This window comes from Empidonax traillii, unplaced genomic scaffold (genome assembly GCF_003031625.1).
Source record: "Empidonax traillii isolate 1590-97213 ecotype Southwest subspecies unplaced genomic scaffold, ASM303162v1 scaffold1:size7828297, whole genome shotgun sequence".
Taxonomy (NCBI): Eukaryota; Metazoa; Chordata; class Aves; order Passeriformes; family Tyrannidae; genus Empidonax; species Empidonax traillii.
This window is the reverse complement of record NW_020955194.1, coordinates 1,831,727-1,848,186: the sequence shown is the minus strand read 5'-3', so window position 1 is coordinate 1,848,186 and position 16,460 is coordinate 1,831,727. Positions and strand designations below refer to the sequence as shown.

The 16,460-nt window shown below is 41.9% G+C and overlaps 1 protein-coding gene across 1 annotated transcript in view; it reads left to right on the top strand.

The window, feature by feature from the left end:
- The first annotated feature begins 436 nt into the window (after positions 1 to 436).
- Positions 437 to 16,460, top strand: part of LOC114056825 (amine oxidase [flavin-containing] A-like) — a 36,784-nt gene continuing 20,760 nt past the window's right edge. Inside the window, exons 1-3 of the mRNA XM_027882420.1 lie at positions 437 to 560; positions 11,512 to 11,606; positions 13,598 to 13,735. Of these exons, the coding sequence (XP_027738221.1) occupies positions 515 to 560; positions 11,512 to 11,606; positions 13,598 to 13,735 (279 nt within the window). The 5' untranslated portion in view covers positions 437 to 514. The remainder of the gene's footprint in view (positions 561 to 11,511; positions 11,607 to 13,597; positions 13,736 to 16,460) is intronic.

Sequence of the window (16,460 nt, the reverse complement as noted above, 5' to 3'; positions counted from 1 at the left end):
GACTTACCAGTGAGGAGTACAGGGGAAGAATCACTTCCCTAGTGCTGCTGGCCACACTATTCCTGACACAGGCCAGGATTCCATGTTCCCCTTCCTGTCAATCAGCATCCCCAGGTCCCTTTCTGCCTGGCCGCCCTCCAGCCACTCTGTGCCCAGCCTGTAGCGCTGCGCGGGGTTGTTGTGGCCAAAGTGCAGGACCCGCCACTTGGTCTTGTTAAACCTCCTGGACTGGTGGGACACCGAGGCGATACCGGGCCGTGCCCATGGGATGCAGCATTCCCGGTTCCCCACCGAGCGTTCCCAGTCCCGCTCCCACTCCGTCGAGCCAGACCGGGGGAGGGGCGTGGCCAGACGAGACCACGCCCTCTGCCCGTACCCATTGGTGGATGTGCCGCCTGGCCCCGCCCAGGGGCGTGGCCGGGGCGGGCGGGACGGCGCCGTCCCGATCCCGGCACCAGAGCCCGGACGGAGCCACCGCCGCTGGAGCTGGGAGAGGGACCGCAGGGAAAGAGCCATGGCACAGAAATACGACGTGGTCGTGATCGGGGGCGGCATCTCAGGTGGGTCCCGGGGGGATCACCCGCCGGTCCTCCCCGTGGGAGCGGTCCCGGAGCGCGTCCTGCGCCATCGGTGCGGTGGGTCTGGGCGCGGCGGGGATGGCGATGGATAACGATGGATAACGCCGGATAACGCCGGTGGATAACGGGAGTGTCGGGTCTCCAGGGGCTTCAGGTGCGCTCGAGGAAAAGAAGGGGGGAAATGAGCCAAATCACTGTTTTAGGGCGAAATTGCTCGTCGTTGCGTTGGTTTGTACTTCATGCTCACCCGGAGGGATCTGTAGGAAAACTGACTTTGCGGGGTCCACAGGTGTGGGAGAATGCAGGGATACGGGCTGGGGTTGTTGCGTCCCGAGACAGATTGCATTTTGACTGGTTGTTTCTTTAGGTTGCTCTTGCTGAGCTGGCAGGTGTTTTCTTTTGATAAATACTGCGGAAAAACATCTGGGAGTATCTGTAGGTTGGGTTTTGTCGCTGTGAGAAGAACTGTGCCAATTACAGGCAGCCCAGTTCCCTCCTCAGACTTCGCTAGGCACCACTTCCCAAAATACTCTTCAGTTCTGCTTTGACACTAGCAAGTGCATGGTGGCCCCTTATCCTTTGCTTTAAAAAACCCCAATAATTAATTATTCTTATGATACCTAAGATAATGTTTTTGTGTTGGAGAAAAATCCGTATTTAGTTTGTCCATCAGGTCAATACTGTGTTGGCAGCATCAGCCAGATTTCAGTTTTCAAACAGTCCTTACTTCACTAATGATTTAGAAAAGGTGAGTTTTGTGACAGCGTGACTTCAGCTGTACTACAGCCATTATTTCGGTATGTAAAGTTAGGTTTTGTAAGTATTGAGAAGGAGTCAGAGGCTTTCCTTTCCTTAATCTGCAGTGAATTAATGTGTGAAACAGCAAATGGTTTACTTAATTACATTATTTCATTTACTAAAAGAATGGCAATTGTTTAAATAATTATTTGTGAGTATCTAATTGTGCAAATAATCTGCAGTATCACCAAACAGAAGGAAAAAGTTTGGACCCAGATTTTCTTGCTTTTTAGTTTTACCAGATGCCTGGTAATTTTCCTGCTAGAAAGAGACATTTGGTCTTCATCCTTAAGGTTCCTGTAGAGCACAGAGTGTCCTTAGGGAATTACCACCCATTCTGTGTGCAGCTGATGGCAATGTCGTCTTGATATGGTGTTTTAGGGCTCTGAGAAGCTCTCATTCCCTTCAGAGTGTCTCACTCCTCCAGCTTTCCAGCCTGTTGCAGTGTTTTGGAAAATGCATCGAGCATTTCTAAGTGGTAACTTGCCCCACTAGCACAAGATTCAATAAGCTGCTTCAGAACACTTATGCCTTGGACCAAAACCTGGTATGGGGACTGAAATGGAGCCAAGCAGGACATTTCAAGGCATTTTCACAGTCCCTGAAAATTTGTCAGTAGCATGAGGAAGACAAATAAACATGTTACAGCTCTCAGGGGGTACAGGGACATTTTTCATGACAATGGAAACCCTCTGTCAGTGGCACAGAAATTGGTGTTTGCTTGTTATGGATTAGAACAGGTATTGTTTTAAGAAAACAGCCTTTGAAAAATAGACAAAAATGCCTTACTTAATAATAAATCCATCTTTACAGTGACATTCATAGCTAGGGATTATAAATCTCATCAGCCTCTGGTCTGTTTTGCTTTTTGTGCAGCTTCTTTGTCAATACCATTCATGTACCAATACACCTTCACCTCACTTCTGCAAGAATTTTGCTTCTGGTGGGATACATAGTAAAACATGCTCCAGAATGGACAGGATTTCCTCTCAACATCTCTCTGACTCCAGTCTTGACTTGCTGTTTCTGTCTCTGAAGTTGAATTTGCAGTTGACTCATCTGTCTTCTTTCCTTCTTCTGTATTTTAAATACTCACTACCTGGTGCTTGCAAGAAAGGATGGAAAACTTTGGAATAAACTAATTATTTACTAGAAATAGAGATGCATATGACATACAAGCGAGGTGCTTGTTATATTAAGTGTGAGCTTCCCAGCAGTGAGGTTATGACTTTTAAAAATATTTGTACAGTATTTATAAAATTAAGATCAAATCCTGAATGGCACTTCTGGAGTTATCTATTCCTAAAAGCAAAGCATGGTCCTGAAGGCCAGTTCCTGAAAAGCCTAACACATTCTTCTCATCCCTGCTCCTGGCCTGTGTATGCACATGTCTGTCTGTGGTCATTCTCAGGGACACAGAATCGACTCTGCCTGCAGGAAGCTGCAATAAGGGATAGAATGAGCTTCTGCAAAGAGTGATGCTCAGTGGGGAAGCTCTTGAAAGAAGAACTCAGTTCTGGTGGCCTCTACTGCTGAGATTTTCCTGCTGTACCCCATGGAATCCCTGCAGAGAGGGATCTGCAGAGCTTGGGCTAGATTCCTCTTTTCACACAGGCTTGCATGTTAAAAATGTGGATTGTGGCCAGTAAAAGCCTCAGGCGCATATATTATGTCACTCTTAATAGGTAATGTCCCCTGTAACACAGTTAATATTAATTATAGCATTTTATACCAAAGCATAATAAATAAACTGATGCCTGAAGTTAAAGATTTTGCCCATAACCACAGGGAGGTTTTATTTATATGCCTTGAATATTGCTCCTATTTCCTGTTTATAGGGTTTTCTACTGAACTGAAGGGTGTGTGCTGGTTTGGATTGATTTTGACCTTTTATTTATGCATTTCAGTTTAGGCCATGCTGTTCCCTCATTTGTTGAAACACAGCAAGCTGATGGCACATGATGTATCATGGATGAGTGTGTGATTAATTGGCAGGATCATAACTCTGACATCCCATTAGAGAGTCCTCTGCTGCCTGGGTTAAGGGTGAGGACACTTGTTGGAGCTATTGTGGTCTAACAACAGCTTCCAGAAGTTGTCCCTTTTCTGCAGCAAATCACTACCATACCTCTCCCAGCACACTGTCCTCATCCCATCTCCATTACCTCTCCACAAGGCAAGGCCACAATTACAGGGGGATTCAGATTTTGGCTCCATAGCCCTTGGACACAGCATGCCCAGGTACTCTGAGATACAAGATAGGTTGTAAGGAGGTCTTGGATGCTCTGCCACTGCTTGGGGACTGCTCATTAACAACTGGACATCATTAAGTGCTCGGAGAGTTTTGACAGAAACTTCAGCTATTTCAGCTTGTCAGGCCTGGGAAATGGCTGCTGCCTACATGTGACCTGTATTTTCTCAAAACTTTCTAACTGGCCTTATCAGGGCATATTTTCACATGGATAACAAAGTGTGCTGTTGACTCAAAGGCTACCTCCTTGCCAAATTTCAAGTTGCTGCTAGAACTTTCAAAACAGAAATAAAAAACATAAAAACCCACAAGTTTTCAGAATCAAAGAATATTTTTTTCCCCTAGACGTTTACAAATAGCCAGTCAATTTTGACCAAGATTTTCCAGCAGAAAAGAATCAGCCTGAAAAACACACCCTGAAAATTCAAGCTGAAATAGTTCCAAATTTGTCAGAAATGGGAAGGGAAAATGAAAAGGGGTGTAAGCAAAATACCCTGGCGTTTTTTTCTGTGGGAAGTTTGGGGTGGATTCATGTGCCAACCTCACCTTGCATGGAAGCCAAGTTTATCAAGAGATGTCATGGAGAATTAATAATATTTGTCTACATAATGCAAACCAGAGCGGCCTCAGATATGGAGAAGTATGTCCAGAAGCAGGCAAGTCCAAGAAAACTTGTATGCTAATATCTTTTGGAAGGAATTTCAGTACATCATGTTACAAGTACAAAGCACAAGGGAAAAACAGACGTAATTGAAACTTAGGCTTAAGATTATAATTCTATGACATGGATAGCTACTATTTCCACATAAAAAGATGTTTGTTCTTATCTAGAAACAAGGAGATTGAATGGTTCTACAAAATGGCTGCTTAGGTTTGCCAGTCAGGAGACAGCACTGTTTTCTATTGCGCTTACAGAGGAGTCCAAGGGCCACAAATTGTAGGAAAATCTGGGATGTAAAAATAGTAGTGATTAGTCTTTATACTGAAATAAAACATATGATATATTATTAAGACTTTTTTTTTTTCCCCATCTCCATGGAAAAGAACTTTGTATTGGCATCTCCATCTCCACAGTGTGTGATGGACAACTTTACCACTAGAGGTACCTACGCCTTGGCTGCATTCTCTGAGTGAGAGACAATGATGAGGAAATGCAGATTTTCCTTGCTTGCTATCATGGCAGCACAACTTATGTTGTATACTGCTCTGTTTGTTTTGACAGCATGCCAAGCTGCTGGTGGGTGGCGGTGTCAGATAAACTGTCAAACACACAGTTGCTGGTGTAAGATAGAATCATTCCCGCTTGTATAAATCTGGAGTAGTTTCCAGTAGATTTTTCTTTCTACTGTTACTTCTGAATTTGCCTGAGAATTGACCTGTGGGACAGCTGGTTCCTAAAATGTATCCTCTGTTCATCTCTTTGCATTTACCCTGTGCTGGGCTCCATCTACCCAGTTCCTTCCAGCTTTCTCTCTGGATCCAACTGGAAAGCTTAATATTCGGTGATATATCGTCACTTAGAACCAGAGATTCCTAAAGATCATTTTTTGGGATGCAGAAATAAACAGGAGGGTTTCACAGAGCTCTCAGTTCCTGGTGTACTGCTAGCAAACTGTCGTTACGTCAAAAATTTACAGCAGGGACCCCATAAAAAGTGTAATGGATGTTTTATGTAGTACTTGCAAATTAGCAGAAGTACCAGTTTCCATTTGCCTCCTTCTTCATAGTGTGTTCTAATGTTTTGCTGCTAAAGATGCAGAACCTTATGATGTTGGTCATGGGTTTTGACTAACACACTCCTTTGTGTTATGCCCAGTGCTTTGTATTTAGTTTTGGCCAGAATATGGTTGTGATACATTGATTATATAATTCATATATATATATATATATATTTATATATATATATATATATATATATATATATATATATAAATATATATATATATATATAATTTCATATATATTCTCTATCATATTAGTAGATAATGTAATTCAAAAATTCACTTTTCATCATATTCTTCCCTTGGATTTCTATGGCAAATGCCTAATTTATAAACATTCCCTAACCCAGGGGGTAACCTGAGTAGTGACAGCTGGTTCTGTTCCTGGGTGAAGAATGTGTCAGGTTTGGTTTTGGCACAAAGGAAGTGTACACAAGCATGATTCGTAGATTAGCAAATTCAGAGCTCTAAAGAGAGTGCTGTTAACCTATGGCTTGTCCTTGAGGGGCAGATTTTGCACCATGCCTCAGGCTGAGGTGAAAGGTATTGAAAGGTGGGAAAGAGTATTCCTGTTAGCTGGGTAGGTCTGAAATCTTACAAGTGTTATTTACATCAAGGAGGAAAAGAAATAGCCACGTGGTTAGGACAGATCCCAAAACATCCCAGCATAACAAAAACAGTCATGGGACAGGCATTATGTCTTTCCTGGGAATACCAGTGCTTATATTCTTGAAATTTGTGGCAGTGACATGGATCATAACTCAGCAGCAACGTTTTTTCACATACTGATTTAGTTGAAGATCACTTTTAGTTAACAGGAATTTATTCTCCACAGACTAAAAGAATGGTCAATAGTTATAAAATATGGATAATTACCTTAGATGTTTCCATTAATCAGATGGCATCAAACCACTGATGTCTTAGCTGGCGCTATTCATTTTAATATTTCAAGGGAAGGAGGGTGCTGCATTTCTAACTAATAATGCTGACACTTGCCAACTTTTTCTGCCTTTGTCTTGGGAGGAGGGCATTACTTTGGGGAAGAGATGTTTACTTCAATGGGCTTTGGACATGAAACTCTCAGTGGGAGTGTATGGAGAGCGGATTAATTCCCAGGGCACAATTCCCTCTTCCTGCCCACTGTGTTTCTGTCAAAACTGTCCATGAGAAACTGTCTTTGTGCTCTTCAGAACAAGGCTTGCATCTGTAGAAAGCATTTAGACAGTAGAGCCATTGAAACCACTAAGTGGTTTGGTCTCATTTGGACAATGTACCGTGTAATAGAAAATATTTATTCTCCTTTGGTTAAAATCTTTGCTAATCATGTGGTTTTGTTGGGGGAGAGTGTGGGTTTTGTTTTGGTTTTTTGGTTGTGGTTTTGTTGGAGTTTTTTCCTAGAAGAAAAATAAAAAGAATTGATGAAAAAGAAATTAAAACCATTTACCTGAAAATGACAAAATACATGAAACCAGTCTGACTCCAGTATCAAGTATTCTATAATCTATAATATGAAAGGTGAAACACAGTTTCTGACAAACAGAAAATTGGTGATGTTAGGGTATTAAGAAATATTGAAGAAGAAAAAATGTAAACTTGTGATCCACACTGTGTATTTTTGTTGTTCTGTGAATTTAAGGGGTGGTAACTTAACTAATAGTGTTGTTGGGGGGTGTTTTATGTTTACAGTGGCAATTTAAAATCTTCAAATCCCTAATCTGTGAAAGGAAACCATTTTTTCATTCTGAGCCTTCTGTATCTTGCTGCCCATTAGTGGCTTCTCTGGTCAGTCTGATATAACTAAGCAAATTTTAATTATGTTTGGAAACTTCTTTCAATACTATGATGTGCACAAAAATTCCAATGACAGTAAAATTGTGGATGGGGGAGAAGGAGAAGAGAGAGTTGAGGACGGAGTATTTTACCCTATGGTCATGGCAGAAATATTTTGCATATCTCATGACATGTTTACTTGGCAAAGAGACCTCTGGCTGAAAAAATGAGAACTGATTTTAAGGTGGCCACTGCTGGATTTGAATACTCAATTGCATTTAGGAAAATGTAGGTTTTCTGTCAATGAGAGAGTAAAAATAATCACAGCATTAGGATACCGTTACTTTGGAGCTTCAATAAGGATATATTGACAGTTCTCTCACTTTAATGATGTCTATTAGAATAATGAGCAAAAAAAGTCTTAAAATTATTTCCCTGCTTAAGATCAGAAAAATGCAGGGATTTTCCAGGAAGGTTTTTTTTCCCCATGCTACTCAATTAAAGCTCACTAGAAAACCACAATAATGAGCTAGTCTTCTTTCACACAATATAATTATCCCATGCCATGTAGAGCAGGGTGGATTAACAAGGATTTTATGAAGGAATGCATTAATAGGTTGGGTTTGGTACACTTTAAGCTTGATAGTGGATCCAGAAAAGGCAAGCGCACTTTGTCAGAGAAGCTAGCAAGCAGGCAAACAACACAACAATCTAGAAGACCAGCAGTTTCCTTTACAGTAGTAACAGGTAACTTTCTCTGCCTTCATTTTGGTGTGCTCCATACGGCAAATTGAAAGTGGCCTCAGTTTGAAAGGTTAAAAGTTTAATGGTATCAGGCTGTCATCACTCCCCTACGCTGCCCTTGAGTGCTTTGCAGAGGTTCAGCATACACCATGTGAGAAGTGCTGTCTCTTACGAGGGAAAGATGCCAGTGATTTTGCTTCTGACTGTGATGTGTCAGTGAATCTGCTCGGTGCTGTGGATTTGCAGAGCCTAGATTTTGAAAAGTAGAATTACTATTTATTAGTTTAGAATTACGATCACATGCCCAACAAAGTAACTTTTTAAAAATTCACATTGTTGGTGCTCCAGAACTCATATCTGCTCATATGCCCTCTATCAACCCCAGTATTGAGGCAACTTGGAATTATTCTCATAAGTCTACCCTTATGTATGCTTCCCTATAAAATAGGGAACCCTTTCCCACATTACAGGACTCATCTGGGGATCAAGGTTGGGTCTGTTAAGTCCCAGAGTTGTGTAGTACCTGTAGAGTTGAACCTTCCTCTCCTGTGAAGTAAGAGACAGGCTTTGTTGTATTTTTCATCAGGCTACATTAAAAATTCAGTGTTATTCAGCATCTCTACGTTTCAGGCATGGGGTATGTTTTGTAGTCTGCAGATTGGCATCAGTTCACCTTAGGTTTTTGGGTTTTTTGATGCACCTGTAAGTGCTTTGCTTGGTAGGATTATGACAATTTTCTGAAATGAAAGTGGCAGCAGTATGATCTTGAGCAGCAGCAATTCTGAGTCCCTTAACAGTGCTGCAAAATCAATAGGAACAGAGCTCTCCTGCATGGCATGTTCAGACGGGGGAGCTGCTGGTGAGATTGCCATAGAAACCCTTGTGGAGGATGTCTTGCCTTGTTTATTCTCATTTAACAGTAAGTGAATTTCTACATCCAGATACTGCAAATCAGGCATGGTTTTGGCAGGCTCCTTCCATCTTGCTGAGGGAAGTAGTATGTTTCTAATTCACAGAATTAGAGTGATATCTGGAAGGAGTGCAGCCAGTGATTTGGGGAGGTTTGCAGCTTTATCTCAAGGCTACATTTGGAGGAGATGGAGATGTCACTGGGGCACAGACGCAGCCTTGGCTGTGACAGGCATGTCTGTGCTGCAGCCACACCAACACACACCAGTGTGTTTTAACTACCTCATCTGAGTCCTGGCTGCAACCCGAGAGGTCTCAGCTCAGTTCTGAGTTCAGCTCAATATGGTGTGTTCACATAGAATGGTTTGGGTTGGAAGGGACCTTAAAGACCATCCCATTCCAACCCCCTGACATGGGCAGGGACACCTTCCACTAGGCCTGGTTGCCCAGAGCCCCTTCCAGCCTGGCCTTGAGTGCTTTCAGGGATGGGCATCCACTGCTGCCCTCTCCCTGGACGGTTCCTGAAGGTGCACAAGGAACTCTGGGGAAGTGGCAGAGATGTTGGAGGGGAAGTGAGAGAGCAACTGTGGGGAGTTGAGCAGGAGGACATGGGGAAGGAGCTGGAAAGGAGGTCTCATTCCTTCCTCTCTCATTCTCACCTCATTGATCAGTCTGGTGTCCCAGTGTTTTTCTTGCTCTTTCCCATTTTTTTTTTAACTCTGAAGCCTTTTTTTCTTTCTGGATGAGCGTCCAAGGTGACTCTTGGGTTAACAATCATGAAACTAACAACGTGTAAGTCCGGAGTGCAAGGAGTACAGTTTAACAGGCAAACAGGTTAGAGAACCTTTGCCACATTACAACATGTTCCTCATCCTTTAGCAACCCATCTTTATTTGGATATATCAGCTAATTAAGTTATAATCCAGTAGTAAGCTTAACTTCCAACTCAGTCCAGTGCAACCATTATTATTCCCAAACAACTGTTACAGCAATATAACTATTGAATACATCAAGAAATTACAGTCTTAGGCACTGAGTATTTTCATACAACTTTTTTTCATACCTAGGCCTGATTTTTTTTATTGCTTTACGTTCCATAGGATTACACATAAATGCACTATGCATTTTTTCAAGATGTATATCTACAGTAAACTTCCTCACAAAAGAATTACCCGCTCAGGCCTGAGTGTCTGGTGTTATTTGCACAGAATAGAGGATTCAATCTTTTATTTTATGAGTGTATGAAATCCAATATTTTGTGACAAAACCTGCTGTATATTTTGAAAAAATCATTTTTCCTCATATAAAAAATATAAATATTGGTAAGAAAATACTGCCCTTTGTGTTTCCAACATTATAGACTCATGGCTTCTGTGTTGAGGAAGACATGAATGCCATCACTGAAAGGATTAAAGAATCAACTTTAAAAAAAATTGTAATATGTTTCTCTAGACTTTCCTGGAGGAAAAAATAGTTATCAAAACTACTGAAATAAATTAGATCAATTTATAAGATATCCACTCCACTGACAAATGGCTTGCATTTTTAAAAATTAGAATATCAGACAGATGGAAGAATTAAGAATTAAGCAGCAATCTAAAGAATGTGATGCAAGGATGTAAAGTTATTTTCAGATGAGTATGGAAGTTGTATGTATAATTTTGCCTATGTCAGACTTTTGAACTTCCTCAGTTCTGGTTTCCAGTGAATTGGTGTTCCACTTCCCCATTAAAAGATTATGTGCACAGAAGTTTATGATCTATTCTGAGTTGTCCTTAGAATAAATGAGCACACTTAATGCTGCCCAGAATGATTCCTCTCCTCTGGTCCTTTCAGACATGCATTCTTTGTAGAGGCTCACTGTTGACTTTAATCACATTTCAAGTTAGTGTAATAAACATGGGTATAATATCATTATTCCTTCCTGCAGGGTATCTTGGAAGTTCTGATCAATAAGGCTGGCTTTTGTGTACTTAAGGAGGGGAAACAACTCCAAAGAAACAATGCTTCAGTGCCAAACTGGCCTGCAGGGCAATGGGACAATCTGATTTCACCAACTCATGATTGCTTTTTACAATTTCAGATCCCATTTGTCAAAAGGAAAGAGGTCTCCTGTCCTATTGAATTTTCAGTTGTCTCTAGTGGCTCCATCACAAAGTCCCATAATTAGATGATTTTTGCTGAGACCATAATTCCTTTTATAAAGTGTCTACATACAGCCTCTCTGATTGTCATGGTCAAACTCCATTGCTGAAAATGAATCCTGACAGTGAAGCAGACCTTCCTTCTGCATGTGAACTGGGGTGGAGAGGAATGGAGTAGAGAGCTGATGTGAGAGAAGGCGTTGGAAGCCTTTCTTGCTGCAACATTACTATTTCTGTCACCTCAGCACTGCAGATCCCACAGGCTGGGTGCTGCCTTTCTGTGCATTGCACAAATGAAGAGTAAGATGTGTGTCCCTTAATAATTGAGATGTTACTGCTTTTAAAATGCCACATTGCTGATCCAAAGGGGGAACTTCAAGACTGTGAACACTGCCTATGGAGATGGTTACAACATGCAACTCAGCAGCAGCCACATGATTTCTGTGGTGAGACAGCAGGAAAAGTTTCTAATTTTTCTCAGGAATTTTTGACAGCAGTTCACTGAAATCTCTGGTTGAAGCTTTGGTTCAGTTTTGAACCATTAATGTGGCTGATTGCTGCCAATTGCTTTATTGTACTTTCTCTTTTTCTGGTAGGTTTGTCAGCTGCCAAATTGCTGTCTGAGTCTGGGGTCAGCGTGGTGGTCCTCGAAGCCCGGAACAGAGTTGGAGGAAGGACATTCACTATCAGGGTAAGTGCTTCTTGAGATGCTGGACTTTCACCTGTGCTGGTCTACAATGTGGCAAATATCACTCCTATCTTTGCAAAGGCCAATTATTTTGTCCCAAGGGAACTATAGCCTCAACTCAATCCTCAGAAGGTGACAGAGCAACTAATCTGGAGGTCATCAGTCAGCATGAGTTTCCAAGAGGAATTCATGCTTGACCAACCTGACAGAGGCAATGACTGGCTTGGTAGATGAGGGAAGGACAGTGAATATTGTCTATTCAGACTTGAATAATTCAGCACTGGCTCCCATAAGATCCTCACAGAAAAACTGATATAGTATGGATTGGTAGAGCAGACTGAGATGAAAACTGGCTGAACAGCTTAGTCCAGAGGATGGTGATCAGTGGTACCATCCCTTTTGTCAAAAGTAACAGAGCTCTGTTTGGACAGATTGCCAGTGGGCTTCTCTTTATAGGAGGTCCTTTAAAATTGGACCTGGAAGCCACTCTCAGAGCCATCCAGTGGGATTTGGGTGCCTAACCAGAAGTGTGTAGTTCCATTTTAGCTGCCCTAGGATACCTTGCCTGGCATTCAGCTGCAGGTCTTCTTTGGATCATGACTCAAATTTGTCAGTGTTGCACAGAAGTCTTGGAGAGCTTGGGTTGCCTAAAATGGTGTTAAACATCTATATTAAGGTGAATTCCACCCACATAGTCCTTAGCCTGTGTCCAAGGCAGGATCTGCTTTGGTTTTCACATTACACAGGGAAACCATCACCTGAGAACATGAGTGTCAGAGCACTTCTTCTCTCATTACCATCTCACTTTTCATGCTGTAACAGGCACGATAACTTAGAGCTCTGTAAGAAGACCAGGCATCATTACAGCTCAGACATATGTCTTAAAAATTATCCAAAATAACACTCCTGCTTATGAAAACAAACTGCACCTTGATTGCCATTAAAAAGAAAATGAAATAAATGGTTACCTGTGGCACAGGGTAATGTAATACAGACCTCTATTTCCCACTCTGGAAGTGAGGGAGGTTTAAATTATGTGAGATGCCACTGCTGGGGAACCAGAGACAAACAGTGGTGTTCCAGCAGTAATCATTGTGCTTGAAGTATAACATGAAGTATAAACACCATCCTTCTGTGACACTGAGAATGCCTGGCTTAAAGTACTCACTGTAAACAGTGTTTAAAAGAGTTACTGTCTTGGGAAATCAGCCTGCTGTAATAGTATGCATCCCTGAAACCTCCTGCTTTCTTCCTGCTTCCCAAGTGAGTGCAGTGCTGGACTGAGAGGTGCATTGAGCACCTTTGATGACAGGCATGGCTGGGGGCTGCTGGCCAGATGGCTCCAGGCTGGAGAGAAGGTGTGCAGTGCTGGAAAGGAGATTAATCTCCTTGAAAACTGTGGTGCAGGGCTCAGCACCTGCAGCATTAACTCTAAGCAGGTATCTGCAGAAAGAAAACAAGCCTTGGCGCTGGAAATGGTTTCAGTTTGTGAAGCGTTCTGGAGTGACAAGAAAAGTAACATGAATTCGGAAAAAATTCAGTTGGATTTAACCAAAGTATTGATGGGGTTGGATATTTCTTCATATCCTCGTGTCTTTTGTGAGACTAAAAAGCCAATACTGAAAACTAGTGAAATTTAAAAGAGAGTTAAACCGAATTGCACACTTGGGTGTCATACAGTGGAGACACTGTGAACTCTGTGTGTCTGTCATTACAGAGCCCAGTAGTGCCTACTTTTAGGTCCTTAAATAAACAGAATCAGTCACAGAATCGTTTAAGTTGGAAGAGACCTCTAATATCCTCAAGTCCAACCTTTGGCCAATCACCACCTTGTCATTCCAGTGCCTGGCAACCATTTCCACAAAGAAATTCCTCCTGAATATCTTACACATACATTCCGTGCACATTTCAGCATGGAATAATTTCTCCTACTTCTAGATGTTCGCACTGAGGACCTTCCTGCAGAGCTTCTGATTCCTATCTTCCTTTGACAGAATGAGCACGTTAATTACGTAGATGTTGGTGGTTCCTATGTGGGACCTACCCAAAACCGGATTCTCCGACTGGCAAAAGAGCTGGGTGTTGAGAACTACAAAGTGAATGTTGAGGGCCATATGTTCCATCATAAGGAGGTAAGTATTGCATCTTCCATGTTGAGATAACCAAAGGTTTCCATGAGCTTTGGAAATTACTGACAGTCGTTAAGAGGGTTTCATTTAAAGTTCACATTTAGTAATCCAGAAAGCACCTGTTTGAAGTGTTGTTATTTTGTTTTAGCTTACTGGGATCAGTGGTTCTTATACTATTTTCAAAAGATTTCAGAAAATGGAACTGAGAGGAGTTAAAAAATTTGGGATACATTTGGCGCATTATCTCCGAACAAGCCCCTGCCAAGGCTCACCGTAAGTTTTGTGTCTGAGATGTGAGTCCAGGTGGCTGGTCTTGAGTAGGTACTGGTGTGACTAAAGCAAACTACAATGAAACCTGTCTTCAGAAAAGATTTCCAGCCCTTGTCTCAGATCTTTAACCCTCTGGGTTTTTGCTCAGGTCCTAATCAGGACCTGCTACCAAAACCAGTGCAGAGTGAGAACAGTAGGGAGAGACACAAAAAAGGCCTTAAGATTCATAGGTAAGAGATACAACGGACTGTCTGCACAACTCCCAAACTATTTTAGTTTCCAAATACCAAATTTGCAATTTTTTTTTTTTTTTTTTTAATATATGTTTAGTTTTGGTACTTACCAGACTCTGGCAGAACAAGGCTTGAAGACTGTATGAGTAAGAGTTGACATACTTGATAGGGTCGAGGCTATGGGATGGATCCTTAATTGGTTTCATTTCTATTACATTCCTACTTTTTCTTTCCAAGATTAGAGCAATGTATTCATGCTGCAAAGTTTTATAATCTGGTTCTGCAATCAACCCTTATTGGGGAGATTGGTGCCATGCTTATAGAATGGTCACATTTTAAATAAGTGCATAGTCATTCCATAATAGCAAAAAAAGTTATTTTTCCTGCCTTCACGTAAAATCAGTGTGATTCTACAGCAAGAGGGCCGGGCTGATTTGTATCAGCTGAATGTTTGTCCAATTCTATTTAGGTTAAGCTCAGGCATGGATCTCTTAGCATCCTAAAAGGCACTTATCTTCTTTATGTTAAATAAAAAGCTCTAATGTGTTACATGAATTTGAGCCCTTAATCCATTTTGACACTGGAGCTGTAGCTTTTTATTGTCCCACACTGCATTAACACGTCCTTGCTAATGACCATGTGATTTTGTAAGTTTTCTTTGAAGTGAAAGCATGTTTCTAAGGAAGAGGCAGCATTATGAGCTATTCAGCTGGATCACAGGCTGTGGATCAGTTCTGGATTTGGCACTGTGGTCCTGCTGAGCTCATCAGGGTCCCAAGGGAACTGTAGTTGTGGACAGCAAAGGGGATTTGGACAGCCAAAGGTCTACCACCACGGACAGACTTGAGCACTGGACAAATAATAATAATGCTTTTCCTCCAGTCAGTCTCATTTCTCCCACATCCTCTTCCCGTGAGTTGTTGGGTTTGTCTTTTACTTTCTCTTCCTAAGGTTTTCCACAGCTGCTTCTCCTTACTCTTTCCTTGAGACATTGTGTAGTCACCATGCCCTTTGATTTAGGGATGTGTTGCTGAATTCTCTTACATCCCACTTCTACAACACCATCTCTCCAGTCCTGGCTGTTGGCTGGGACGGTCAGCGCTCAGGGCTCCAAGGGATTGTACATTTTACCTCCTGCACATGTTATCAGGCTGTATGGTGAGTTGGCCAGGTAGGGATTTGTGCCCTCCTGGCTGTAAATGTGCCCCTCATATTCCTTAAAGATTCTGCAGGAACACGAGCACCTGTGGTATTTCCCAGATGACAGAAAATGTTAGAGAAGACATGATTTGACATTAAAGGATCATTGCCCCAGAAATAAAAGGTTAATCTGAAAGATGGACACGTTGGGCTAAGACACCATCAACTGTGGGCCAGCTGCTGCCTTTCAGGTTTTAGTTAGACCTTTCAAACTTTCCTTCTTGTGTTTCATCTGCTATATCTGTCAGCTGGTGGCTGTCCAGGAGCCTGTAGCCAAGGCCAGACAGGAAGGTCTTTTCCCAAGGGCTTTCTTCAGAGTCTGCAATGTTGTGTGGTTTGTCAGAGGCGACAGAGAGTGTTTTGAGCAATGACTAAGCATGGCTTTAGATTTTAGTGTGACAGGCATTCAGCTGTATGTCATCTCCAGCACCCTCAGACTAAGATTTTTGCTCTCTTGTTTGCCATAGTAATCGGTTCAGTTTGGCTTTTACTGAAGCTTTCCAGGGTACTGCTTGGATTGAGTTAGGGGAAAGTGGGGAAGTGGCTTATCTTAGCAACGGAAGCAGCCAAGGGAAAGTGGAAATCCCCAGAGGGGTTTAATGAGCTTCTTTACTCTGGAAGGAATTTTTCCCATATGTGTGTGGAAAAACTCCACGTACTGCAAGCTTGAAAAACAAAGTTGCTTCGTTTGTGCAGGTTTCCTTTGTAGTTACAGTTTATTTGAAAATCCAAATATGTAACTGTTGTTTATTCTTTCTTCTTTTTATTTGTTCATTCTTTCCCATCAGTTAGCATGGTAACACGAACTGCTTTGGTGTTAGTCAGGAATTTTTTTGTATCCTGCTGTTGCAAATCTGAAACTTCAGACTGCAGTGTTTGTTATGAGCCCCGGACTTTCTTTCCATCAGAATTTCTTTGTGGATACTGTCCTGTAATTCAGCAAGAATGTTTTCAGAATGAGAAAAGGCAGATGTGGTGGAGTTCTCCCTTCGCTGAAGAGGCAGGCAGCTTTTTATTTTTACACA